This window comes from Ascaphus truei, chromosome 3 (assembly GCF_040206685.1).
Source record: "Ascaphus truei isolate aAscTru1 chromosome 3, aAscTru1.hap1, whole genome shotgun sequence".
Taxonomy (NCBI): domain Eukaryota; kingdom Metazoa; phylum Chordata; class Amphibia; order Anura; family Ascaphidae; genus Ascaphus; species Ascaphus truei.
The window spans coordinates 167,445,751-167,473,643 of record NC_134485.1 but is presented as its reverse complement, the minus strand read 5'-3'; the positions used below and the strand labels follow the sequence as shown (position 1 = coordinate 167,473,643).

The window sequence follows — 27,893 nt, the reverse complement described above, 5'->3', positions numbered from 1 at the left end:
AAAAATCAACGTGTTTTTTAGATCAGATATATATAAACACACACACATGATGAACCAATATACAAATAAATGTAGAAGGGTTATCAAAAACATGCTCTACTACAAATACCACTTATCCATACAGACACAATACAATAAAATAATATTTCCTTAAAAAATACAACCTCATCTTCCAATCAAAATCCACAAATGCCAATCAAAAGCCTCAAATGCCAATCAAAACATTGCATTTACATTGTATACATGATGCATACAATCTATGCACCATGTACACTCTGCAAATGAATGTTAAGAATATATATATATATATATATATATATATATATATATATATATATATATATATATAAATATATATATATATATATATATATATATATATATATATATATATATATATATATATGTATGTGTGTATATATGTAGATGCATGATGAAGCCACTGTACAAATGAATGGGTGAAGGGTGGGTATCGGGCCAGGGTGGCTTAACCCCGTAATTACCTTTGCGGTTATTATCTGATAAGGTGATTAAGGGGTTAATTGATATCTGAATGTTATTGCAATGTATTGGCTATGTATTTTGTTGGCAACAGAGGAAAAGGATTGTGCTGGCGACGGAGGCTTCTTATTGATGAGGTCAGTAGAACTTTATATATTTTATTATGCTAATTAATGTGTTTAATAATGGGCAAATAATCTATTATCCCTATCTGGATAATAGTTATTTTGCACATTATTGTACTGTATGTGTTGGGGGGGGGGGGGGGGATTGATGTATTTAATGTATAGGTCAGGTTTATTTTTTTTTCATTCAGGGTTGGTTCCTTTCGGTTCTGCGAGAGACCTCTAGAGACCACCTGAGGTATCCTCGGGTATCTCACGGGTATCAGGCTGCATGGTCCACGTGGGACACCTGCGGGGACGGACCGGTGGCCCCACATTTGTGGGGGCACCGCGGACCCGTAGTGTGCGGGGAAGAACCGGTGGCCCCACATCTGTGGGGGCACCGCAGACCCGTAGTGCCCACCCGTGGGTCCCCAGACCCCCGTGGGAACCACCCGAGGCCCCTCACACACCTGTGGGTCTGACCAGGGGCCCCCAGACATCCGCGGGCCTACCGTGGGGACCCAATTGTGGCCCACGGTGACCCACGGAGACCACCTGGTAGGCCATGGTGCCTGGCGGGACCCACCAACAGGCCTCCAAAACCTGTATGAAACAAGTTGCTGGTAACCTGAAGGTCTGTGAGGTGACCCGTCAGGCCCACCGAGGACTCACGTGGGCCTGGGGTATGAACCCTGTATGTAAAAGAATAAATCATGTATTTATGGGGGGGCACAGGGGGTGGGTTATGTATTTAATAAATGTAATGATGTTTATTGTGGGGCAGTGTATTGTTTTTATTGTGGGTACTGGGGGTGGGGGGAGGGGGTATTGGCCCCAAGGGTAAGTGGGTAGGCCTCCCGGCTGGGTAGTGGGTGAGTGTGGTTAGGCCTCACGGGGTGGGGGGTTAGTGGGGGAGGGTATTTAGGCCTCCCGAGTGGTGGGTGAGGGTGGGTTAACCCCTTAATGACTGTAGCGGTTAATAACCGCTATGGTGATTAAGGGGTTAGGGGACATTACAAGGATTTTTTTATTCTTGTGTATGTCTTGCAGCATCGGAGGGGCATGGGCAGGATGAAGATGAGGATGAAGACAGCCTTCATCGTGGGTGCCTGTAAAAGGTAAGTGTAATATGTTTTTACTGTATTTATTGAAAGTTATATGTATTTACATTGGGCAAATGCATTATTATCCATATGTGGATAATAGTAATTTTGCCCATTACTGTATAGTATGTGTTAGGGGGGTGTATTTAGTTATTAATATTGTTTATTATTTTTGGAGGCGCAACATTGTTACCGCAGGCCCGCGGGTACCCCGGGACTCCCGCAGGGACCCCCGCTTTGTGAGCCGGGGACCCCCGGACCCCCGCAGGGTCAGCCGGGGACACCCGCCGGCCTGTTGTATTGGTTTTGCGCATGCAAAAGGGTAAACAAATAATTTTTTCTAAGTCCTGCTTTTTTATCACCAGCGTTTAGCTGGTGAGCTTTATTCAGTGCAACTTTCACGTACGATCAGTTTACGTTGCTTAGTGAATCCCGCAGAAGGGCAGGATTCAGCGCAAACAGCTGATCATACGAGCAAAGTTGGACTTTGAATTTTTTTTAAGAAAAAGTCTGTTTTAGAAAAGTGCCTCTTTGCGCGGCTTAGTGAATAGCGCTCGGCGGAACTTCACGTTCTAAGAGCACTTTACGCTCTTAAAACGACTTATCACTGCTTAGTGCATAGCCCCCTTAGGCTTTATATTGAAATCATGTTTACAATTACAGTATGTGTTATTTGTTGTAACTGTTTTGGCTCCACAGATATCCGTGCAAGATAAATGGCTGCAAATATGTAAATAAATTAATTTTGAAATAATAATCATGAAAAAATGTTGTCTCCCTTATAGGTCTATATCCCAGTGCACCTGAGTTTGCTATCGCTATGTATTAGGTTGAGCGTTGAGTCATTCTACAAGTTCTACAAGTCATTCTAATTATAGTAACACTTCTAACACCTATTCATGACGGTGATTAACGTTACAATTCTCTTGAGTAAACCACTAAAATATTGTATCATTAACTTTTGACTTACTCAAAAGTAATTGAGATGCTAATGAGCCGTTAGCCTAACATCGCATATCCACGAACCTCCATTTATGTTAGCACAGGGAAATAATGTTATGACAAATATCACACCTAAACTTGCCTTTCGCCACAGTCAGACCATGATTATCATAACGTTATTTCTTTGAATAACCTAGAATGACAAAGAGATGGAAAAAAATCTGATTTAATGGAGCTCTGTGGATCTACCCATTAATGTTGTGGGAATTTAACAAAATTAACTGGGTAAACATTAAGGTGATTTAGATCAGTTACTCGTGCAGCGAGAGGCCCTGCTGCATAGTTTAAAAGACTTTTTGTCAAGAGAAAAAAAATCGAAAATCCTAATATTGGTGCACTCCTTTTTATCTTATGATGGCTTTATTAGATGCCCCTTAAAACTTAGCTTTTAATAAGTGTGTATTAAAAACTCTAATTGCATACCAATTCAATTACAGAATAAGTGGTAAGTACAAAATATACAGGGCCGTAAACAGAAATCATGGGGCCCAGGACAAATGAAAGCAGCAGCCCACCCCCCCTGAACCTATAGTGCACTCCCCCTTCCCCCCGAACCCATAGCGCACTCCCCCCCACCACCCCAAACCCATAGCGCACCTAACACGAAAAATATTTTTTAGCGCGCAACTTTTACTTAACTGTTTTCTTATTGTGATACAGAAAAAAACATCACAATGCAACCTGTTTATTTTTATATTTTCAACAAAAGACAGGTGACTGCCTGCCTGGGTGGGTGTGTGGGTGGGTGGATGACAGTGACTGGGTGAGTGAATGACAGTGACTGGGTGAGTGAATGACAGTGACTGGGTGGGTGGGTGATTGAGTGGCTGGGTTAGTGACTGACTGGGTTTTAGTGACTGACTGGGTGTATTAGTGACTGGGTGGGTGGGGTTTAGTGACTGGGTGGGTGAGTGACTTGGGTTAGTGACTGACTCGGTTTGGGTAGGTTAGTGACTGACTGACTTGGGTTAGTGACAGACTTGGGTTAGTGACTTTGGTGACTGACTGGGTGGGTTAGTGACTGGGTGGGTTTTAGTGACTGACTGGGTGGGTTAGTGACTGATTGGGTGGGTTAGTGACTGACTTTTAGTGACTGACTGGGTTTAGTGACTGACTGGGTTTTAGTGACTGACTGGGTGACTTAGTGACAAGTGGGTGGGTTAGTGACCCTCAGTGACTGGGTGGGTGGGTTAGTGACTGACTGGGTGACTTAGTGTCTAGTGGGTTGGTTAGTGACTGACTGGGTGGGTTAGTGACTGACTGGGTGGGTTAGTGACTGGGTGGTTTAGTGACTGACTGGGTGGTTTAGTGACTGACTGGGTGGGTTAGTGACTGACTGGGCAGGTTAGTGACTGGGTGGTTGGGTTAGTGACTGACTGGGTGGGTGTGTTAGTGACTGGGTGGGTGGGTTAGTGACTGACATTTACTGATTGGGTGGGTGACAACGACTGGGTGGGTGACAGCGACTGGGAGACTGAGTGAGTTAGTTATTAGGTGGGAGACAGTGACTGGATGGGTGGGAGACAGTGACTGGGTGGGTGACAGTGACTTGGTGGGTGGGTGACAGTGACTGGGTGACAGTGACAGTGGGTGGGTGACGGTGGGTGACAGTGACAGTGGATGGGTGACAGTGATTGGGTGGGTGGGTGACAGTAACTGACAGTGACTGGGTGGGTGACAGTGACTGGGTGGGTGACAGTAACTGGGTGGGGTGACTTACCTTGACCGGGTGGGTGCAGCTTGCTGCCAGACGCTTCCCCCCCTGCCGCCGATATCCCCGTGGCAGCTGCTCGGGGGAGGGCGTGCGGGAGGTGGTCTCGGGTGGCGCGCGGGAAGTTGGCCACTGGGGGGGGGGGCAGCGGGGGGGCTGGAGCAGGAGGCACATACGGAGGAAGATGGGTTGGTGCTTCCCCCTCTATCCCACGTTGGGAGCGGGGGGGAGCAGGGGGGCTGGAGCAGGAGGTGCTGGAGCTTCCCCCTCCTCCCACGTTGGGAGCGGGGGGGCGGGGCTGGAGCAGTAGGCGCTGGAGCTTCCCCCTCCATCCCAATTTGGGAGCGGGAGGACTGGAGCAGGAGGCGCTGGAGCTTCCCCCTCCATCCCACATTGAGAGCAGGGGGGCTGGAGCAGGAGGCGCTCGTGCTTCCCCCTCCATCCCACGTTGGGAGCGGGGGGGCTGGAGCAGGAGGTGCACGCGGAGGAAGATGTGTTTGTGCTTCCCCCTCCGTCCCACGTTAGGAGCGGGGGGGAGTGGGCCCGCAGGCAGCAGGCAGGACACCCTGCATGCCTTGCGCATGCGCACGGGAAATCGCAGCCATTTTTTTAACGCTTTTTTTTTTAAATGTAATTAATTGGCACCCGGCTGCCCAGGCCCCCTGCGCGGCCGGGCACCAATTAATTAAATTTAAAAAAAAAAAGTTTAAAAAAATGACCCACGGGGCCCGGGACGCCAGTACCCTTTGTCTCCCCCTGTTGGCAGCCCTGAAAATATATGTTATACAACGTGGTGACAAAATAAAACAATAAAAGTAATAATAATACCTCACCAGCACAGTGATTGAGATAAATAGGGGATCTTCAGAAGAATCCTGATTTAGAATCTGAGAGCACTAAATGTTTGAATAAACTTATATACTAAAATCAGGTGTCAGTTTGATTTATTTTCCCCTTACCATGTGCTATAGGAATATGGGGGAGTATTGCAGGGGTGCGTAAACAGGGGGCGGGAGATTTTTCTGGGGCAGCTCGGGTGGTTGCAGAGGCCCCGCGCTCTTCCCCAAGGAATTTAAATTGAATGCCGGGGTATCGCATGAAGCCTCTGCAACTCTAAACCTACCGTGATTCAGACGCTGTGACGCATTGCCATGGCAACGAGGCATCAAATAACACCACGGGGTCATGTGACATCACGTCACACGAATCAAATGACGCCGCGGGTCATGTGATGTGATGTCACATGACCCCGCAGGATCATTTGACGGAGCTGCAAGGCAGGAGGAGGGGCACGAGCACCGGGGCAGGCAAGACGGGAGGCGCAGCAGCAAGTGTGCGCTCCCCTGCAGTATTGTATCCAATTGTTGATATTTAGTATCTGAACTTAGTAGTGTGGTTATACTGTATGTTTAACAGTATTGTTGCACTGTATTGTTCCTAATATTCACGCTAAATTTAAAGCTGTAATAGTAATCAAGAGGGATGAGACAGTGTATGTATGTACTGTATGTATATCTTTTTTTATATAGCGCCCAAAGCTGTAACTAGCACTTTACAAGAGACAATATAGTACAGGGAGTGATAGTACAATAAGTGTAACACATCAGATCAGACAACAGGAAATGAAATCCCTGCCCTGGAGATTTTACAATCTGAGTGATATGATGGGAGATTTACAGAGTTACAGTAGCAGGTGAGGGAATAAGTGCAGTAGATGGCACCCACTGGTAGGAAGGAGTTACTTTGTATCTTTTATCATTGGATATTTCTGCTTTCCATAAATACAGGTTTACATAACTAATTTTCTGACTCGTGTCGTTTTTTAAATTTTTTTTTATATGGGTAGTTAAATAAACGGTCTATAGACAAAGCAATCATTAAGTCCAGATAGGGGAAGAGTGTTTAATGTACAGTATATACAGTATGCATCTGGATTCTCTTTCAAGAAGGGTCACATCCCAGTTTACTCTTATATTTGGGGGTGCATGGTCTATCCTTAGACATTTTAGAGATTTTAAATCACCATGTTGCTCTCTAATATGTCAAGAGATTGTCCAATTCATTATGTAATGACCCAATGTGTTGCAAAATGTGTCTTCTTAATTATCTATGGCTTTCTGTCCACATTTGTAAGTCGCTAAATATATTACACAATGTGTTTTACAGTTTATAAAATGTCGGAGTTGGTAGATTTTTGATTCATCCCAATTTGCAAAATTATTACTCACATGCTTTATAGTTATTGCACCTATAACATCCTGTGTTACATTTCTGTAGCCAGTTTGTGAAGCAAAGTGACTGTGTACTAGAAGATCTTTTATTAGGATTTGGACTTAATTCATTTTTAAAATCCTGCTCATCCACAAGAATGTGCCTGTGTCTTTTTATGGTGTTCACAGTTTCCTTCAATTTTCTTTTGTAAATTCCCACATATCTTATCATCTTTTTAGTGTCTTTGTCGACCTTGCCTTTTGACAAGTTGAACCTTCGGATCTTAATTGCCCTATTCTAGGCTCTTTTTATTTGTTTGGAACAATGAGGCCAATTCACTATACTTCGATAAGTGCATTATTGCACTATAAATGCGCTTTTAGTATGATATTGCATGTGTACTGTAGCTATTCACAAAGCTTTGACAACAGTGCAATATCACACTAAAATGGCTTTTTACCGAGCTACAACACTCTGGCTATAATTAGCTGTGCGGTAGCTGAAATAATGTCCAAACTCAATTTTTTTGCCAGCAACTGCTATTCACTGAACTCCGATATGCGAAAGGTTGGCGAGATCAGAATTGCGATATGTATAACAAGGAGTTTATTTTATTTTTAATGCATAGGATTAGTACCGGGGGTCTCCACGGGTCCCCTGGGATCCCCTTGGGTCTCCAGGGACCTCCAGAGCTGACCCGCATATTTATTTCAGCTCCAGCGACCCCCGGATTCAATAATATTCAGTAAAAATAAAATTACAGCCAGTTTCATTACATTAGCAGCTACCCGCTAAGGTAACGAAGGGGTTAAATAGCAGGCACTACTTTGTGGTTGGTACAGGGGGTGGGTGAAGCTTGTAGTTGCCCCAGGGAGGGTGTTTAGGCCTTGCGGGAGGGTGGCAGTAGGACTTAACCCCTTCATTACCTTAGCGGTTACAACCACTAAGCAAATGAAGGTGGTTAACCCCACATGCTACCCTCTCACAAGGCCTAAACACCATCCTGGGGCAACTACCACCTTCAATCACCTCCTGAACAAACAACACCACACCGGAATGGGTAAAAGTGCTGTTAGCCAAAGATGGCTTATAGCGCTTTTCCCAATTCAAAAAAACATTACAGTGCAATGCAATAAAAATCAATACAACCCCCCCCCCCACCCCCTGCCCCCTCTTCCACCCCCACATAATCAAAACACACACTGTAATGGGCAAAATTCCTATTATCCAGATATGGACAATAGCACATTTGCCCATTATAAATAAAATATTGGCCAGCCAGCATAAAGTAAATTACAAAACTCACTAGTGAATAAAGTTAAAAAATGAGAAAGACCATATTGGTTGAAACGCGTGGGAGGAGGTTCCTTTTTGTGTTTGTGGATTGTATCCGTTTTAAGTAGCCTAATAAACCATTTTTTAACTTTATTCACTGGTGAGTCTTCATCTTGGTCAGGATCGGCAGGACTGCTGATCTTGTTTCTATTTTTGTGCTCTTACGAGCGGACGGACGCCATGGAGAGACGCCAGACACCCGCTCTGGGTGGAACACCAAGCTAGGAGGCGGGGAACCAGTATTAATAGTGAGTACAGGCGTGACTCCATAACCGTTTATATCAGGAATTGGGACACTTGCAGGCACAACAGTATCATTTACAGACGTGGGTCTGCAACTTTTCCATCCCCGCACTTATCTCCATACTAGGCATACAACTCTGTTATATGCTCCGTTATATACCTTTCATATAGGCTCTTATTGCCACAATTTACCAGTTTGCCCTGGAGACACAGACGGATCCCTTCTACTTAAAGTAAATTACAGTTGCACACACCCCTGCCAGGATGAAGGCCACCTTCATCCTCATCACCATCCTCCTCATCCTCCATGGCCACTAACCCTTTAATTACCTTAGTGGTTAGTAACCACTATAGTAATTAATGGGTTATCCCCTCTCCCCTGTACCCACCTGGGAGGCCTAACCACCTTCCCCAGGTCAACAACCCACACCCACTCTCCCCATTGATTTTCACAGTGGTAAACCATACGCATAATATGGGCATAGATTGCCACAATGGCAACGAATAGGCAAGCTAAAAAAAAAACAGTTACAAAATAAAATACATTACATTTAAATAAAAACAAGCATTTCACAATCAAGCCATTTTTTGTAGTGCTGTGTAATTTTTATCTCCTAAGGTTTGTAGTTCTCCTTGACATAGTCATCTATTTTAAACAGCACTGTTACTGTTTGGGTTAGGGTTTGATGGTTATTTTGTGCATGCTTGTAAGTGCTTGTTTTTCTTCTCTTGAAATCTTGTTGGTTCTATAACTGGTTTTTAGTTTTTCTAGATATTTCGGGACTAGACTTACAAAGGTTACTATATTTGCAGTTGTATCCATGTTTGGAGTGAAATAGCTTTGTGCTTTGAGATTTGTATCGGGTCCTCTTTGTGTTTTTGCATCCATTTTCTTTGAGAAATGAAATCAAAGAATGTAAATAATCTAAATCATGTGGGTCTATTTGATTATTTCTAGATTGTTCAAGGACTGGTTGTCTCTCTTGATGAAATGTTTATGTAGTAGCATTTTACGGGCAAACAAATTAATGTCTTTGTTAATTTCAAAAAGGTCACATTTGCGGTGGGAGAAAAGTATAGCCTTTTGAAAATATGATACATTGTTGTTCCTTTAATGGTTTATTAGTTTTGGATCCGTCTATTGATATCTCTCCTCATGCCTCTATGTGGGTGATAACCCCAAACGTTTCTGTTGCTTAGTCCTCTACCCCTTACCCCCATCTAGTCTTCCTTCGTCAGGTTCTTTGGGCTTCTCTAAAAAAAGTTTATTGAGATGATACTAAGGGATTTTGAGAATTTGGGAGTAGTCCTGAAGTGTTAGAGTTTGTTTTGTATTTCTATCTGCATCTGTTACTGTGTTCCGTGTCTAGTTTTGTTGTTGTTATAGGGATGTCTATACATCTTACCCTGTTTCAAATCTCTCAGGCCTCTGAAATTTCCTCTGTTTTCTGGATTTTATGTCTTGTACAAAAACTGTATATCTATCATTTTTTGTAGTCTTTGTTACTATTTGTTGAAATCAGGTGATTTATTCCATTTGGCATATCTGTCCTTTCTTTTTCCAGTTCACTATTGAACTATAGTTTTAGTTTTTGCAATTCATGATCTACTCAGAGCTGCATTAGGTTGAGTGAACATTTAGAGAGTATTGCATCCCAGGACTTTATAAAGTCTTCCTCTTGTGATTTATCATCAGAGCCTTGATTGCTGTATTGCAAGTATGGTTGTATTGTTTAATGTCCTTTAAATTAGTTTTCCCTTGGAAATTAGTTTCTAATGAAAAGAACATTTCAGAATTACATTTTCCCTGTATTTAAAATAATTATTTTAAAATACGAATCCAGCCGTATAATGAATTGTGTTAATAGTGAGCTGTGGAGGAATAAGGAAAAGAACCACAGAAAATGTCCACATTTAACCCAGGGAATAAAGGATGGGAGAAACCTCGCTCAAATCATGACAATATTTCAAATATTTTTCTATTATTCAGGGTGCTACCATGGATATCAATCAGAACTAAAGCACTTTTTGCCAATACAAAGCAAAAGGAGAAAATTATAATATTGGTGCAGTCCTTTAGATTTTTATCTTATGATGGTTACATCAAATGCCCCTTAAAACTTAGCTTTTAATACGTGTTTATTAACAAAGTCAAATTGCATACCTATTTAATTACAAAAGAAACTTGTGCCCTATTTACAAGTGGTTAGTACAAAATATTTCATAAAGCTTAGTCAAAAAATAAAAGTAATACAAATAGCTCAGACTAAATTTCTGTCTGAGTTACAGTACTTAACAGTATTGAGTACTTCAAATATTACTGTAAATGCAGTGTTATACATTATTGAGTTCAGTTGTCACTGAAATATATTTTTCTATCTGGAGTTTTTAGGAGAGTCTTTACCGAGGGGTCAAGCACAAAATCACCAAAATAGAAATCCATTTGACTTACTATATGCAGGCCAAAAATAATAAGAGACATTTCAAAAAGTGCCAAATAAATACAGTTCCTGAATTATAAAAACGTGAGATACTGCTGCAAAATCTTTTGAGGAAAACTTTACAAACCTTTAATACAAATCAAAATATAAAGGAAACCAATAGTTTCTAATACAAAAATGTGTACGTTCTTTTGCTGGGGATGTTTCAGCTTGCCATGCTGGCAGTTCAAAAAAGGACAATGCAAAAGTAAGGATGTTTGCTGCACACCAAAGAAAAATAACAATAACTTGTGATACATTTACCGGTGCTCCTTAGTCCCAGGTTAGACCTGCATTTCATCCAATGTAATTAATGGAAATAAAAACAGCAACTGGTCTTTATTTCTTTTCAACAGGATGCAGCATACAATAGGTACAGTTCTTCAAAGGAGTCCCTGGACTCATCCCCCTGGGCTTGAGGCCCTAAAGGTCTATCCTTAGCTCCCCTATTCCCTAGTGGAATAAGAGGTAGTATCCCACTCCCTGCGAGAAAGGAAGGAAGGTGGCCATAGCCCTAGCTCCACACTTCCAACACTCAGCACAGAGAGAGAGACCACTAATTTTGGCTCTGCAGCTCCTTTTGTACCCAGGGGGAGGGTCCTAGGTCTGCGCACCTGATAGGACAGCACACATGCCTTAGGCCCACCCCCCTGTCACTCATGCGAGTTATTTACTGCTGCAGCAGCAAGGATACCAGCCTGCGTTGGTACCAGGGCTTATGTGTTAGGTAGGGCAGATTAGTATCCAAGAGGATACATGGCTACATACACCCCCTGGTGGAATCTCACGGACCCCGCTGGGAACCCAATTTATAGACCCTAAATTTGATATGGCTCGTTCGTTGTGCCGCTGTACAAATAGGTCAGTCGGGGACTTAATCACCGGAGCGGGTGTATCACTGTCCTTCTCCACTCTGGCGGTCGCCTCCCTGATCACATCTGGTTGCACTGAAAGGGTGTTGCTGTCTGCGGTGCAGAAAAGTACCGTCCAGTACCTCTCCGATGGATCCCTCCGCTGGAACCTGGAAAGGAAGCGCATCCTCACTGCTCCGTTGGTCCTTGGCATCTGTGTGGTTCTCCCAGCTGGGAGCACACACGTCTGACACCACCTCTCAAGGAACTGCCAAGGCCTTGGCGCTCCTCCACTCCAGGTGCACTGTCGACTTCGATGACATCACCGTTACGCGACTCTGCTCCCATTCGCTCTTGGGGGTTGGCATCTCCATGGCAACCGCACATGAGTAACACTCTGGCCGGAACATCATGATGGAGCGCCACCCTTCACTGTTGTCCAACGTAGCATTGAACACACCCCCTGGGGAAGAGGACCGGGACACCTCGCTATCATTGGCGGTGGCTTGCAGGCAGCGGTCCAACTTCTGCACCACCAGCGGAAGTGCCTCAGCCTCCTCCCGGGTGGTCATCTCACCAGGTAAGTCTTTTTCCGGGTCTGGAACAGGAACACATGGGTTACTTGGAGAGTCCACTCCCGGTGCTGCGGTCCAGTTCGCACACCTCTGAAGGTAGGCCACGCTCTCCCTCTGGCCGAACAGGGGTGGTAGCAACACCTTGGGCTTTAGATGGGGAGTCCCACACCGCTGGTTTCTGGATGTTAGGCTCACCTCTCTGCCCAGGAAATCTCAGCAGAGGCAGTTACAGTGCAGGAAACTCTCCCCTTTCACTTGCACTAGCAGGAAGCCTCCCGGGAGTCGATAGTGTGATACAATACCCTCGGCTATGGTAGAGATGTTGCATGGGAATAGTGGCGATTAGTTCCTGCTCTGCTGACTGACCACGTGCAATATGAGGGTGCGGTAGCCACGTCTGGATATGCCCCTAGTGGTGACACTCACATGATCATTAGCATTGTGCCTCCTCTCACTGGTGGATCCAGGAGTACAGGCACACTATGGATGGGCGCGGCTTCGCTTTTGCACCAGACACTCACAGCAGATGGGTGCAGCTTCAGCTTTCACACCGAACCAAGCCTTATTTTTGCAAAAGAAGCTTGCATCTTGCAAACTTCTCCATGCGGTCCTCCCGAGTTTGGCGGGAACCGCTCCTTTCACACGCTGCAGCTCCTCTGGCGGGGAAGGTGGTCCCTTGCTGGGCAAGAGTCCCTTAGGTCACTACACACGTGGACAATTCAATTATAACACACTGCGGCTCCCTGTGCTGGGGACCGCTATTACCGTATTTCCTCGATTCTAAGACACCATTGATTGTAAGACGCACCATCGATTTGGCCCTTACAATCGAGGAAAATTACTTTTTCACTTACCATGTTTCAGGAAAGGTCCCATGTCAGCGGAGGATGAAGCGGCGGTGGCGGCGGCAGTAGAGGTCCCACGTCTGCAGATTGTTGAAGATGGACAGTGGGCAGGTGTGCGGTGGGGGTTGAACAGGGCCCAAGTCTGCAGGTGAATGAAGATAAGAAGACAGCGGGCATGCAGTGGCGGTAGCAGCAGGAGATCATAATAGCAGGAGAGCTGAGCAGGAGCAGAACGGCATAGGGGAACAGCTGGCAAGGAGCACACTGTGACACCAGAAGTTGACCGTTTTTTGACTTCCTGTTACAGTGCGCTCATCCGCAGCCGTTCCCCTATGAAGCTCTGCTCCTGCTCAGTTCTCCTGCTATTATGATCTCCTTCCGCCACCTCCACCGCACGCCCGCTGTCTTCTTATCTTCATTCACCTGCAGACTTGGGACCTGTCCTGCCGCTGCACTCCTGCCCGCTGTCCCTCTTCAACCATCTGCAGACGTGGGACCTCTCCTGCTGCCGCCCGCTCCGTCCTCCGTTGACATGAGACCTCTCCTGAAACATGGTAAGTGAAAAGAGGGGGTTAGTACTGTGGACACTTATTATTTTGTATTTTTTTAATACATCGATTCTAAGACGCACCCCGATTTCAGACATGTGAAAATCGGAAAAAAGGTGCGTCTTAGAATCGAGGAAATAGGGTAGTATTGTTGTAGCTCCTCAAATGGAGCTTCTGGACTCCTGAATTTAAAGAGCCCCCCCCCCCCTGGACAATACCCACACATACTGTGAACTCCCTCCATTTGGACCATGATGCCATAGTCCCCTTCCTGAGGTTTAAGTCCCCAGTATCCCAAAGAAGCCCCTTCCAGGTGCCCTATACATCAGTCCTTAGGATGGCATGAACTAGCGCACAATAGGGAGCAGCACAGGCTGCAGTTCCCTGGCGGGTAAGTTGGTCCCTTGCTGGGCAAGAGTCCCCTGGACACTACACCTGGCCCCCCCTCCGTGTACATAGCAGGAGCGTGCCTCCTTTCTCTTACTTGTTTGCTGTAAAAGCCTATCCTGAGATCTCAGCAGTCCCTCCAAATGTAACAGGTGTTCCACCACCCTCTGGAAGATTTCATTGTTACCTGGTGTTGTTGTGGTGCTCACCTGCTAGGCTTACAGGATACTGAGTGTCCGCCGGTGTTAGTTGGGGACTAACATGACAGGCTTTAGGCTTCTTCTCAGTTTTTCACTTGGTGCAGTGCCTCCATCTCCATCAGTCCCCAGCAGAACTGGGTGCAGTTCCTGCAGGAAAACCCTCTTGTACTCCCCCTAATAAACTGCAGTCACATGCAGGAGTATATAAAAACAGCAACGGTCTTTATTCTTTTTCAACAGGATACAGCATACAACAGGTACACTTCTTTAAAGGGGTCCCTGGACTCAACCCCCAGGGCTTGAGGCCATAAAGGTCTATCCTTAGCTCCCCTATTCCCTGGTGGAATAAGTGGTAGTATCCCACTCCCCTGCAGAAGGGGAAGGAAGGTTGGCCAGAGCCCTAGCTCCACACTTCCAACACTCAGCACAGAGAGAGAGAGACCACTAATTTTGGCTCTGCAGCTCCCTTTGTACCCAGGAGGAGGGTCCTATGTCTGAGCTCCTGATTAGGCAGCACACAGGCCTTAGCCCCACCCCCCCCCATGTCACTCAAGTGAGTTGTTTACTGCTGCAGCAGCAAGGGTATAGATTTAACCCCAACACTGCATGCACTGGTACCAGGGCTTATGTGTTAGGTAGGGCAGATTAGTAGCCAAGAAGACACATGGCTACATACATATCTATAAAAATATTTCAGCAATGCCTTATAAAGTATACCTCTCTGGCTGCTCTCTCTCCAGCCTGTACAGCACCCTCCATGTATCCACTCCAGACTGTAGCTGTCTCTGTGCCAGCAAAGAAGATCTTTCCAACAGGTTTGCGAATGACACTGTAGAAACATACATTTCAAATGAACAATGTGACCAATGTGAAACATACACCTTGTGTTCTACTCACATAAAATATAAACAAAGAAATATATACAGTATGTGGACATAAAATACAGGTATTAGACAACTCCTAAAACCCCACTACCAGAAAAAAAGTTTTTATTTTGTGGGTAGAATTGATTGGTTTATGGAATCTATGTAACATAAGTTTCTTAGGTCAAATATTCCATTCCTATTATGTGGAAGAGTCTCAGATTGTTAAAAAATGGGAATTCCCAGTTCTTCAAATGAAAATAAAATGTCTTGCATTGTAAGACTCTTAGAACATGATGTCCATTTGTAAATATTAGTTTAGCACATTTGAGATGTCATAGCGCCATCGAAGAAAGTGGAGTGAGGGGTAAGCAGCAGGGCACTGTCTTTTTAGTCATGACCTGAATATTTTAGCGATGACCTGAATATTGTATTCACAGTTAGTGATGACCTGAATATTTTATTATTCAGATGTTAGATGTCCCCCATTGTATCTAAAATTGCATGGCTAATGGAAATATTTATCATGTGGGGGTGATGAGACTCCAGTTCAAGCTTTCTGTCTGCCCTAATTCCAACTATATTCTGCCTGTAAAATCCCAGGTGTTCCTAAATCTAGTGTTAGCAATTTACATGAGCCATTTGTTCTGATGCTGTTTATCATACGTTATTCATACAGTATGACGATTTTCTTTTGCTGAAATCCTTGCTCAGTTCATACAGTTTTCCGCCTTTGCTACCCATGCCATAATCAATTTCACCTCCTCCCCCCAAGACTTTTCATGCTATTAAGGGCCTGAAGGCTTCTTTGCCAGTGCTATGCTATCTTCCCTTACAACTTCCTATGGCCAGCTAACACCATTAATGGTAGTACTGTGTATTCACCCTCTCCCAAGTCTAAAGGATTTACTTGCCAGCCATGTTGTCCTTTCTTATAGGGCACTTTTTCAACAGTGAAATATTACATATGCTGGCGTTGTGAACAGGCCACCCATTGTCGAGGTGCAGCGTTTTGGGGGGGAGGAAGGGGGAAAGGAGGGCCTTTAATTCCTATTGCATATTCATTTAGTATTACCATTTAGTACTGTATGCCCAGAAAAATGGCTATGTGTCACCCTTCCCAGGTTCATGCCTAAGGATTTCTCATGTTCTGTTTGATGTACACTCTTTGTGAGTTAGATGAGATAATGACTATATTAGATTTTCATAAATGCAGTCCTGTATATAGAATGGCAGATACGACACTAGTTGAGAGCTTTCTAATTCAATAACCTGTTATCAAAACTCTTGCTATATTTTGACTATGCACACATGATACATAGAGGGGCCTATATATAAAGCATTACTATAAGTTACTTTGTCGTAAAAGAGATGTACAGAAGAAAAGCAAGTTGGTGTCCATCAACTTATTTTCCCCAAATAAAGATATGGTACTATGGGGTGGAATTAGAGGCTAAGTTTGGATGTTATCTGTGGTGCACATATGTAAATGATTTGTAATATTAAAATTCAAGTACAATACTTTGGTATCAAAATTGTCAGTCAAGTTTTTCTTGGCATTAAAGACAAGTAGACACAAACAATACTTAATACATCCTTTGTGTTAACATGATGCACATCATACAATGAATAAGAAAATATACTGTATGCCAATTAAGAACATGAATAATGACTTACCAACATATGGCAGTTATGACTTTAGGTGAGAAATTGATGTTCTGATGCAAAATATTTTACAAAACCATTCTTTATACATAGCCACTCATGGTCTTAATTAATTTTTGTTTATATTTATTATATATACATACAGTAGTTTGTTGATCGCTTTGATCATTGTTACCTTCCAAATTGAGTCATAATTCCTGGTGGAAAATAGGCTGCGTAACAACCACCAGAATACTGTTCCTCACACCAGTTCTTCTCTTCATAGTGCACTGGCTGTTAAGCAAAATGCAATATAGTTAGCAAATGACCATAATAAATACAATTTTTGTTGCAATATTCACTAATTATAAACTGACTAATATTTTGAGAAGACCTTTCTGGGAACTATAGATGTAGTCGGACATTGTCTCTGGAACCGGGGGTTTGACCACGGCTACCATGGTGCTGCAGGATTAATGGTGCGGGGGTTCCAATATGTTAGCATTGACTCCCCCCTCTCCCCCCACATAGCATTGTCATGGCCAGCACTGCTTTCAAAGACGTTTTTGCTTTTCCAGCCGTGACTCCAGAGACAATAATACAGGGACCATCAATACGCTTTTTGTTTTTAAAAAATAACGCGGCATAGAGAAACCCTACCTAGACACAAGGAAAAACCATGAGGTCCATAATTTGGTTTAATTTAAGATAACCTTGATTTATTTCACTGATATTTAGGCCTTTTGTGATATTAAACACACATAATTATTAATTTACAGCCGTTCTTTAACGTTTTTAATCAGGTTAACAGAGAACATACAAAAATAGTATTGACAGTAAACAATTTTGAATAAAAGGTATATTAGTTGTTGTATAGTTTTATTTATATTAGGCTTGGAAAGTTGAGCATCCCTTGATATTTGCCTACTCCCTAGCATTCGAGCAATTGTCATGCATTCTTTTTTTGTTTGTCCTTGTGCGTACTGTGTACAGTATACATAATGTACAGATGTAGCAGTCTTTATTGCTTCCTCTGGTTCAATGTCGCATATGTCGTGATATTGACATCACTGCAATTGAATCCTATGGAAACTCTGTAACATGATGATTTATGATGGGATATGATGGGTGTGGACAATAGAAGCAATGACCCCGGCTATAGCTGTAGATTTTACTGTAAGGAATCCACTACTGGCTTTCACTATAGCCTTGCAGAATCATGCAGTTGCAAGATTCCCCTGGCAATCTAAGGCACATGTGCTGCCTCTCATTGCAGCTTCTGCCCTATGCTACATCATTGGAGGAATATTCACACACCCTCCTCCTGTGATTGGATCTCCGCCCTTTATATTCTAGGCGTTGGCACTGAACCAGCGCCGAGCATAATTTCCTACCTGGACGTTACTGTCTCTGCCACAAACCGCCCCAGGCCTCACTCCAAGTGTTCTTACCTTCCAAGTACCTGAGTATCCAGAGGCCTGTACCTGGACGTCCGTGCTGAAGCGTTGTTGCCAGCACTGGTACCTGCTGCATTCCCTCCTAGCAGTGGCTACCCTTCCTTTCCTGCGGCCTGCTGCTATCTCCTTGCAGTGGCCTGCCCTGGACGTCTGTGCTGAAGCGTTGTTGCCAGCACTGGTACCTGCTGCATTCCCTCCTAGCAGTGGCTACCCTTTCTGTTCCTGCGGCCTGCTGCTATTCCCCTGCAGTGGCCTGTCCTGTACATCTGTGCTGAAGCGTTGTTGCCAGCACTGGTACCTGCTGCATTCCCTCCTAGCAGTGGCTACCCTTCCTTTCCTGCGACCTGCTGCTATCCTCTTGCAGAGGCCTGCCTTGGACTTCTGCGCTGAAGCGTTGGTTCTTCCTGACGCTGCCCTGCGGTGAACTTCGGCCAGCCTGCTGTCTCCTCCTGCTGAGATCGGCGTCATGGGCCGAAGCCGCTCCTCGCGCAGAAGCTACCCCCGCGCTCACGCTCCTAAGCTGAAGCGGGGAACTCCTGATTTCCTGTTGCCGAACTCCTGCTTCATTAACGACGATGCTGCCTTCTCCAATCCTGACCCTGCGATGTACGACTATGAACTGCGCACTCCGGATCAGTCTGCGTGGACTAAGGTCGGTGATTATATAACCCTACCTCAGCCCCGCGGTCCGGTCCCGGTTTGTGGCGAGCATCGGCGTAACATTTACCACTTTTATTTTACTTAACAAATGTAATTCTTACACACTATTGAATGCATTTTGAGCTCTTTTTCAGAAATGTGAGTTTATATAGATGGTAAAAGGACCACATCAAGAAGCTGCCATGCCATCATAAAATTCCAGTGGGACTATATTATAACGCTGGCAAATTTTGTCACACCTAAAATACGGTGGCGAGAAAGTTTGTGAACCCTTTATTATTTTTCCACAGGGACCATGGGAGCGTCGTAGGTGACCATAAAATAAAGAAACATCACATACTGTCGTAATGTTAAAATAACAAATGATAAGGTGAGCTTGCAAGTGCCTACTCACAATAGAGTTGAAATATCAAGCGATCATCCAGCTTAAGGGGTGGATGTTCCCACCATAGGTGTGCAGCAACAAACAGCAGCCAATCTCAAATAAAAAAGAGAAAACCAATGTGTAGAATGAAAGATATATTGATATTCAGTGATATACAATTTAAGGCTTACACTTAGGATGATTTGGTAGTGCAGTATAAAACATATGGCAGGTCTACAGCGGGTCGCGATCTCCATGTGTACTGCTCTCCGGAATTCTTCCGCATCCAAGCCCGGGGTCACACGTCACTTCCGGTGTGGCTGGAACCTCCGGACTCTATGGTGCAGATGCGCTCCTGGTGCTCTCTCTCACGGATACTTCTGCTGAAACACTCTGCGCGTTTCGTCGTTGGTTATCACGACTTTGTCAGGAGTTGTGATGTGCTGCATCATATGGGATTATATACCCACTTGCCCTACCTCTAATTAAACATAATTGGCTATCATATGGGTATTAACCCTAAAACGGAATGCAGGATCGGGTATACAGTCCCCTGGTGGTGTGGCATACTAATATCTTTATACATGATAAATAAAATGCAAAGTCTAAACAGAACAATTTTAATAAAAAATGGAGCACATACAGTTGCTCCACATAATAAAAGTGGTTCACATAATAAAAAGTGATTGACAACAATCACACACAGCATATAATTAAAAATGAATATCAAATTATATAATACTAGAGCATAGTGTAAATATCATTCAATGAATGTATGATCTCACAAAATGGATATATAATCTCAAAAAAATCTTTATCCCCAAATAAACTATACTAAAGGAGACATCGATTGATGTTTCTCGAAAGACAGAAAAAAACATTAGAATCAATATGTACAATATAATAACTCATCATTCAAACAGAGTTGGATAGTATTTGAATATAGGGGACAATGCAGAGCAAGAATATAATAATAATAATAAATGATCAATAATGAATGGTCATAAAGAATATATATATACACTCATAAAAAAAACCCCAATTCAATATCCACATTCAGTCCCAAAGGGGCTAATGTTTTCATGGAAAATATCCAGAAAATTTCCCTTTTAGTTAAGGATAAATTCCTATCTTCTCCCCTCCAATGGGGCGAAACATGTTCTATAACTGTGAAGACCAGACCATTGGTATTTCCCTGGTGATGGGAAATAAAATGTTCAGATAAAAGATGGGTTGTAACCCCTCTTCTGATATTCCCTAGGTGTTCCAAAATCCTCCTGACGAAGGATCAGTGAAAGAGAGCACCAGGAGCACATCTGCACCATAGAGTCCGGAGGTTCCAGCCACACCGGAAGTGACGTGTGACCCGGGGCTTGGATGCGGAAGAATTCCAGAGAGCAGTACACACGGCGATCGCGACCCGCTGTGGACCTGCCATATGTTTTATACTGCACTACCAAATCATCCTAAGTGTAAGCCTTAAATTGTATATCACTGAATGTCAATATATCTTTCGTTCTACACATTGATTTGCTCATTTTTATTTGAGATTGGCTGCTGTTTGTTGCTGCACACCTATGGGAACATTCACCCCTTAAGCTGGATGATCGCTTGATATTTCAACTCTATTGTGAGTAGGTACTTGCGAGCTCACCTTATCACTTGTTATTTAAACATTACTATACTATGTGATGTTTCTTTATTTTATGGTCACCTACGATGTTCCCCTGGTCCCTGTGAAAAAAGATAAAGATAACCTGATCAAACAAATGCTACAAAAACATTATAAATATACATTTTACAGTACATTCGTTTTCAACATTTTATTTATCCACAAATGATTCAACATTCAATATCCATGTGTGAAAAAGTTTGTGAACCTTTATATTAAGTACCTGGTGGACCCCCCTTAAGCAGCAATATCTTCATCTAAGCATTTCCTGTAACTGCTGGTCAGTCCCTCACATTGGTTTTGAGGAATTTTGGCCTATTCCTCCTTATAGAACTGCTTCAAGTCAGCAACATTTGATGGCTTCATTGCAAGGATATTTCGAAGGGGTTTAGGTCCAGACTTTTACTAGGCCATTCTAAAGTGCAGAATTTCTTCTTCCACAGCCATTCTTTTGTAGATCTGCTTGTATGTTTAGGATCATTCAGTTCACAAATGGATGGTCTGACATTCTCCTCAAGAATCTTCTGAATCATTTCAGAATTCATGGTTGTTTTAATGATGGCAAGCCATTCAGGTCCTGATGTCGCAAACCAGCTACAAATCATCACACTCCCACAACCATGCTTGATGGTTGGGATGAGGTTCTTCTATTCAAATGCAGTGTTTGGTTTTTGCCACACATAACGTTTCTCATTGAGGCCAAAAAGTTCTACTTTTGACTCATCTGTCCAAAGAACATTGTTCCAGAAGTCTTGAGGATCATCTATGTGCTCTTTTGCGAACTTCAGACAGGCAGCAATGTTCTTTTTAGAGAGCAGTAGTATCCTCCTGGCTATCCTTCTATGAACACCATTCTTATTCAGCCTTTTTTGATAGTTGAGTCATGAACACTCACATTAGCCAAGACTAGTTTGGCCTGCAGATCCTTGGATGTTACTCTGGGGTTGTTTGCGACTTCCTGGATGGTTTGCCAGTTTATTCTTGGAGAGATTTTGGTAGGACGACCGCTCCAGGGTTGAGTGACTATGGTCTTCAACTGTCTCCATTTGTAGACAGTGGTTTGGTAGTGCCGCAAATCCTTAGAAATAGTTTTGCAACCTTTCTAGACTGATGAGAATCAATAACTGCTTTTCTGAGGCCCTCAAAAATGTATTTTGACTGTGGCATAACGTGTTTCCGCACACCTGTAAGGTAAAGACTAAACTCCCAAAGTTTCTGATCTTTATATATGGTGGGGCCTCCCAAACTCACACCTGAAGATCTACCTAATTATTTAAACACCGGATTCTAATTATCCCCTTCAATTAAGCTGATAAAACCAAGGTTTAACTTTTTTTTTTTTTTGCACATACCCTGACTCTTAAATTACTAATTGTTTGTCATTTTACTTCAAAAGTCATGGAATTGGTTAATATAAACTCTATTGGATATTTAAGAAGAGACTGGTTTTGATTCAAGAAGATTATCATGGACAAACTATGGAATTTCCATATTTATCATTGGGGTTCACAAACTTTTTCTCCCCACTGTAAAATTAAAGAATACCATTAATTTGGGATTTGCTCTCGTGTGGTTATGGGTGTTTATTTATTTTTTATTTATGCAACCAAACTTTTTACTTTGTATTTGTTATTGTTACAGTGTAATTTATTTCTATCTAAAGTATCTATGAGATATTGGATATGGTTCCTTGCAGGGAAGTACTGTACTATCATGCTGTAGTCTTTGCTAGGTTGCAACATTTTGGTGCTGCCATAAAAGGTACAGACAGTGTTAATACACAGTGAATAGCAGGGCTTGGTGGTGTTCTGAACATTTTGGCAATGTAATTTTCAGTTGGCCACCAAGTGGCTGGTGGCTGGTCTACAAATTTATTGAGCATACTACATATGTATATATGTATGTCTTTATTTATATAGCGCAATTAATGTACTGTACATAGCGCTTCACAGAAGTAATACACGTGACGATCACATAAATAACAAATAATACAAATAACAGATCATGGGAATAAGTGCTTCAGACGTAAAAATTAACATTTGGGAAGTGGAATCTCTGCTTCGAAGAGCTTAAAATCTAATTGGTAGGTAGGAAGGACGTACAGAGACAGTAGGAGGGCATTCTGGTAAGTGCGTCGGCCAAGCTTTATGTAACATGGTGCATAGTATTGACTGCGGAGCTACTCATATGCATCGTTAAGCAGGTGTGTTTTAAGGTGGGTCTTGAAAGTAGATAGAGAGGGTGCTAATCAGGTGTTGAGGGGAAGGGCATTCCAGAGGCGTGGGGCAGTCAGTGAGAAAGGTTTAAGGCGGGAGAGGGCTTTAGATACAAAGGGGGTAGAGAGAAGACATCCTTGACCGGAAAGCAAGAGTTTGGCATGGTATATATCAGCGATGCGCAAAGTGGGGGGCACGACCCCCAGGGGGGGCGGGAGATTGTGCTGCGGGGGCGTGGGCAGTTGCAGAGGCCCGGCTCTCTTCCCCCAGGCATTTAAATTAAATGCTGGGGGATTGCGTGAGGCCCCTGCAACGGTTTACTTACCGGGATTCAGCCGTCTGTGTTGCATCGCCATTGCAACGCGGCATCAAAAACCGTCGCGGCACCATGTGACCTGACATCACACGCCTACGCATCTTCATCTGACGTGGATGAAGGTAGGCGGGGGGGCACGTGAGCCGGGGGCAGAGAGACAGGGGGCGCAGCACAAAAAGTTTGCGCTCCCCTGGTATATACAGCCGCGGCTCGTTTATTCTCCAACATCTCCAAATTTTTTCGGGGATTTTTTCCAAATGCCACGCACTTCACCGCACTTCACCACGTTCATGCCGCATTCATACCGCATTCATACCGCATTTATGTTGCATTCACACCCGCGGTTGATGTGTTTATTGATAATGGTTCGGATTTAATTGGTTGCAATTCTTCACGTATCCGCCAGATGGCATATATTCATGAATTGTAATGTGCATGCGCTTCAGTAATGTGTCAACTTGCAGGTGTTTAAAAGAATACCACAGTGGTCCATTGTAAATTGGCCTTAGGACTGAAGAAGTTACAATAATGTATCAATTTAGGCTTTTCATATTAAATATACATGCAGTGTCTGGTGTTTTATTGTGGGAGTCCCGACATGAGTGCACCACCGCAGTCCATGTTCCAAAAACCCGACAGAACGTACGTTTATTTAATATGGGCCGCGATTAATGCAACAGATAAGATGGCAACAGTTGGTCAAATTTATCAGTATTTTATTGAAAACTATGACTTTTACAAATTTTCACCAGATGCTCATGTGTGGAAGCGTGCAATAAGGAAAAAGTTATGTATCGATCCATGTTTTTTTCGTATTGATCCCGGTGTTATTGGAGGGTATTGGTGTGTATCACCGGATTTTTCCCATATCTATGATCATGGAGACTTCAAAAGGCGAAAGGTCATGTTAAAACCAACTAAGAAACGTCAGTCGCAGGCAAGCAATGCGCCAGCACCAGCACCGGCTTCCAATAACGGTCCGACCATCAGTGAAAACCTGGTGACCGACAACCCTTGCTGTCTGTCCCCGCCCGGATACCTGCAGCCTGAGCCGGATTTCGCGTACAGATTCCAGCAAGCTTGCATGTACCTAAGCGATTTTCAGCCTCATCAGCTGACTACAGGTGTAGTAGTCCCGCTGTCACCTGTCAACTACCTGTATAATCAAGAATACGGGACTGGCAGTTGCTCGGCGCAGCTGATTGGCAAAGTCTATAGTGAGTAATGTTGCCGTATTTTATTCTGTTTTGGAAATATCAATTCAATGTACAGTCAAGTGATTCTCCTGTAAGCAGTATCTCCTGTTAGCAATATCATTGGCTGAGCAGCTTCTACAGTAGATACTGAACAAGTGGTGGAAAGCTAGGTGCGTGCGCATTGGAACCTTCTTGAAACACATATGCGTGTCATCACATCGCCAGTAGGCGCATGCGCAAGGGAACAGGAGATGCCCCCCGAGAAAATTATAGGTGGGACTGACTGTGGGAACTTCTTTAGGGGACAGACTGACCATTACAGTAAAACTTTTACTTTTGTTTTTCCTCAGAAAAGAAAACTTTGTCCTCTCATGCGGAAAACGGCAAATGGAGGGATTTCGATGGATAATATCGCTTTGTGTTACAATGCCTGCACATTGTTTAATCGGATTAAAAAAACACGTACCGGAGTCTACAGTTTAGTGGCCGTTGTTATTTATTAGGATAGAATACTGTAACTGAGAGCTTCATAGAAAACCTGAAACAGTATGCTGTTGTTTTCAGACCGTATACAATACTTTTTAATATACACTGTATAATAAACCCGAAAAATAAAAAGTATGCATTTATTCTACATGTATTCCAGTACATATGTGTATTCTATACCCGTACAGCATGTATTGTTTTAATACTCTTGTGATGTACAGTACTGAGCATGCCTACAGTATACTGTACAGTACTGTACAGTATGCTTGGACAGTACTGTACAGTATGTTCTAGAAACACTGTATTTTGTTACAGTATAAAAGGAGACAATGGAACAATTTAAAACAAATCAACATTTTATTTTATTGGTGGAGTAAGTACAAAAACATTTATTTACAAATACAATTTAAAAACATTTTAAATGTTTTAACATTTTAACATTTTAAAAACAGCAATTCAAAACATTAACAGGTGTATGGTTTACTGCAAGTGAAAACTTTTATGTACAGAAAGTCAAAACATTTACAGTAGGATGGTGTACAGTACAATCAGTCAGGCCTGCACAACTCCAGTCCTCGAGGGCCGCAAACAGGCCTGGTTTTAAGGATAACCTTGAAAACCGGGCCTGTTTGCAGCCCTCGAGGACTGGAATTGTGCAGGTCTTGTGTATAGTAAGTAAAAACATTTCTTTATTAATACAAGTTAAAACACGCAACATCTCCTTTATTACAGTACAGAAAGTCAAAACATGTACAGCACAACAGTATGGTGTTAGTAAAAAAAATTCTTTATTCATAAAATTTAAAAAACGCAACATCTCCTTTATTATAGTACAGAAAGTCAAAACATTTACAAAAACATTTACAAAAAATAAACAACAGTTGAACAGTCACGCAAATTCGATCCCCACCAGATTGTCCTTCCAGGGCCGATGCCTTGTATGGCGCAAAATGCCATTAATGGAGCCTCGAACGATTTTCATTAAAGGATCTGAAATTGAAAAATAGCGCCGCAATTCCTCCACAATAGTCCTTCTTAAATTTTCAGGAAGCGCCCTTTTTTCGCGATTTCTGTCGTAGTTGACATTTTTGACCCACCCACAGTACACCAAGTAGGACACGTGGTGCTTAAAAATTAACATGCCATACTTCTGGGGTAAACCAGCACTCATCACCCTATACTTCTCCCTGAGTGCCGGTGGCAGCTCGCGCAGGATGATGTCGGGCACCTTATTGATGCAAGCGTATGTAGGTTGGATTCTGGAAGCGGGTGTACTTCTGGGAGCGGGTGTGCTTGTGGCGGTGGGCGAGGGTAGGTTGTCTGGGAGGAAGCTTTCCTCCTGTCTTGGTCGCCGTGTTGTCTCCTGGTGTGGTCTTGACGGGGTTGTCATGTTATCCTCCTCCTCAACAGCATACATGTACACAAATTCTTCTGGTGGAGGGGGTGCACTTGGTGTTGTAAGGCGGTTGAAGGTCCCATTCATCACATCCATGCCACCCTCCTGCTCCGGCGTCGGAGATAAAGGGGCATGAACACCGAGCAAATTATGTATCCCCGCTATGTCAGTCTCTATCTTCTCCATCCGTCGATCCATCTTCTCCATCCGTTGATTCATCTTCTCCATCCGTTGATCCATATTTAGCATGGTCTCTAAAAGCATATCTATCTTTACCAGCATAGTAGAGTTCCCAGGGATATCCACACTTAACCCATTCAGCATGCGGTCTAACAAGCTGGTTCTTGTGCATGGCGTGCTGTAGACATCTGGGTGGATGGGTGCTACGGAGGATGAGATGGGGGTTCCCTGGAGAAACGCGACAGCGTCGTCGAAGAAGGATAGAGGAGGTGACCTGTGGATTTCTGGGAGAGAAGCGGCAGCGTCATCGAAGAGGGATGGAGAAAGCAACCTGTGGATTTCCGGGCGAGAAGTGGCAGAGTCGTCTAAGCATAATGGAGAAAGTGACCCGTGGATTTTAGGGACACCAGCGGCAGTGTCGTCGAAGAGCAGTGGAGAAAATGGGCTGTAGATTTCAGGGATAGCAGCGGCAGAGACGTCGAAGCATAATCGAGGAAGTGGCCTGCGGGTTCGATGGGATGGCTGCAATTTGTTTTGCCTTGAGTGTACATCACCAAATTTCTTCTTGACATAATAAGGCTTACGTGTATTAAAACCCTTAGCCTTTGGGGTCAGCAGAAGGTTTTCTTTATTAGCCTTAGCCTGTCGCTTTGGCCTTGGCTTGGAAACAGCTGCCGCCTTTCGCTTTTTCTGTGTGATAGGCACGGCAGAGGCGAGTGGCTTCCTGCATCCGTAGAATCGGGGTTGATCCATGGAAGCAGATGGCACAATGCAGTATCTGGACAAGGGCAAGTTCAGATACAGATCATCGAGTGGTGGGCTATGCAAAGTGTGTAACTTTTTATGCATGGCGACAAGGTACAGGTGTTGAAAGTAGGCGTACTCTAATGTGAGTCATTAACGTATAAATACACCATCCATTTTGTGGATTCACTGCACATTGAATACACATCGACTAAACATCAAATATATATTCTTGTGTTTGTATTTCTTTCTACTCGCAGCAATGCCTGTTAAAAAGATTTCAAAGGATCTCAGCATGAGAATTATGTACACGAGATGTACACGAGCGGACAACGAATTGCAGATATCCAACGCTGGTTAGCTGCTTCTGGCCTCGTTGTGCCATCAACCACCGTGTGCTATCATGCACACGGTAAAACCAAACAACGCACGAGGACACCAACGGTAACAAACGCGTAAGTATATTTATATAACTATATAATACAGTATATCTATTATTGTTTATATTGCTGCATATTAATAGAACTAAATAGTATAGATCTATCTAATTTTATAGTTATTTTGGTATATTTATATAACTACAGTATATAATACAGTATA

At 43.4% G+C, this 27,893-nt stretch overlaps 1 protein-coding gene across 7 annotated transcripts in view; it reads right to left on the bottom strand.

Moving 5' to 3' along the window:
- Window positions 1-27,893, bottom strand: part of LOC142489263 (amine oxidase [flavin-containing] B-like) — a 221,312-nt gene that overhangs the window by 41,809 nt on the left and 151,610 nt on the right. For 6 of the 7 annotated variants that reach the window (XM_075589730.1, XM_075589723.1, XM_075589724.1 and 3 more), the window contains 2 exons: window positions 16,803-16,900; window positions 14,817-14,928 (listed from right to left, as the gene is read on the bottom strand). In XM_075589730.1, coding sequence (XP_075445845.1) covers window positions 14,817-14,928; window positions 16,803-16,900 — 210 coding nt within the window. Of the gene's footprint in view, window positions 1-2,792; window positions 2,847-14,816; window positions 14,929-16,802; window positions 16,901-27,893 lie in introns of those variants that run through there. The other variant, XM_075589725.1, reaches the window with a different exon arrangement.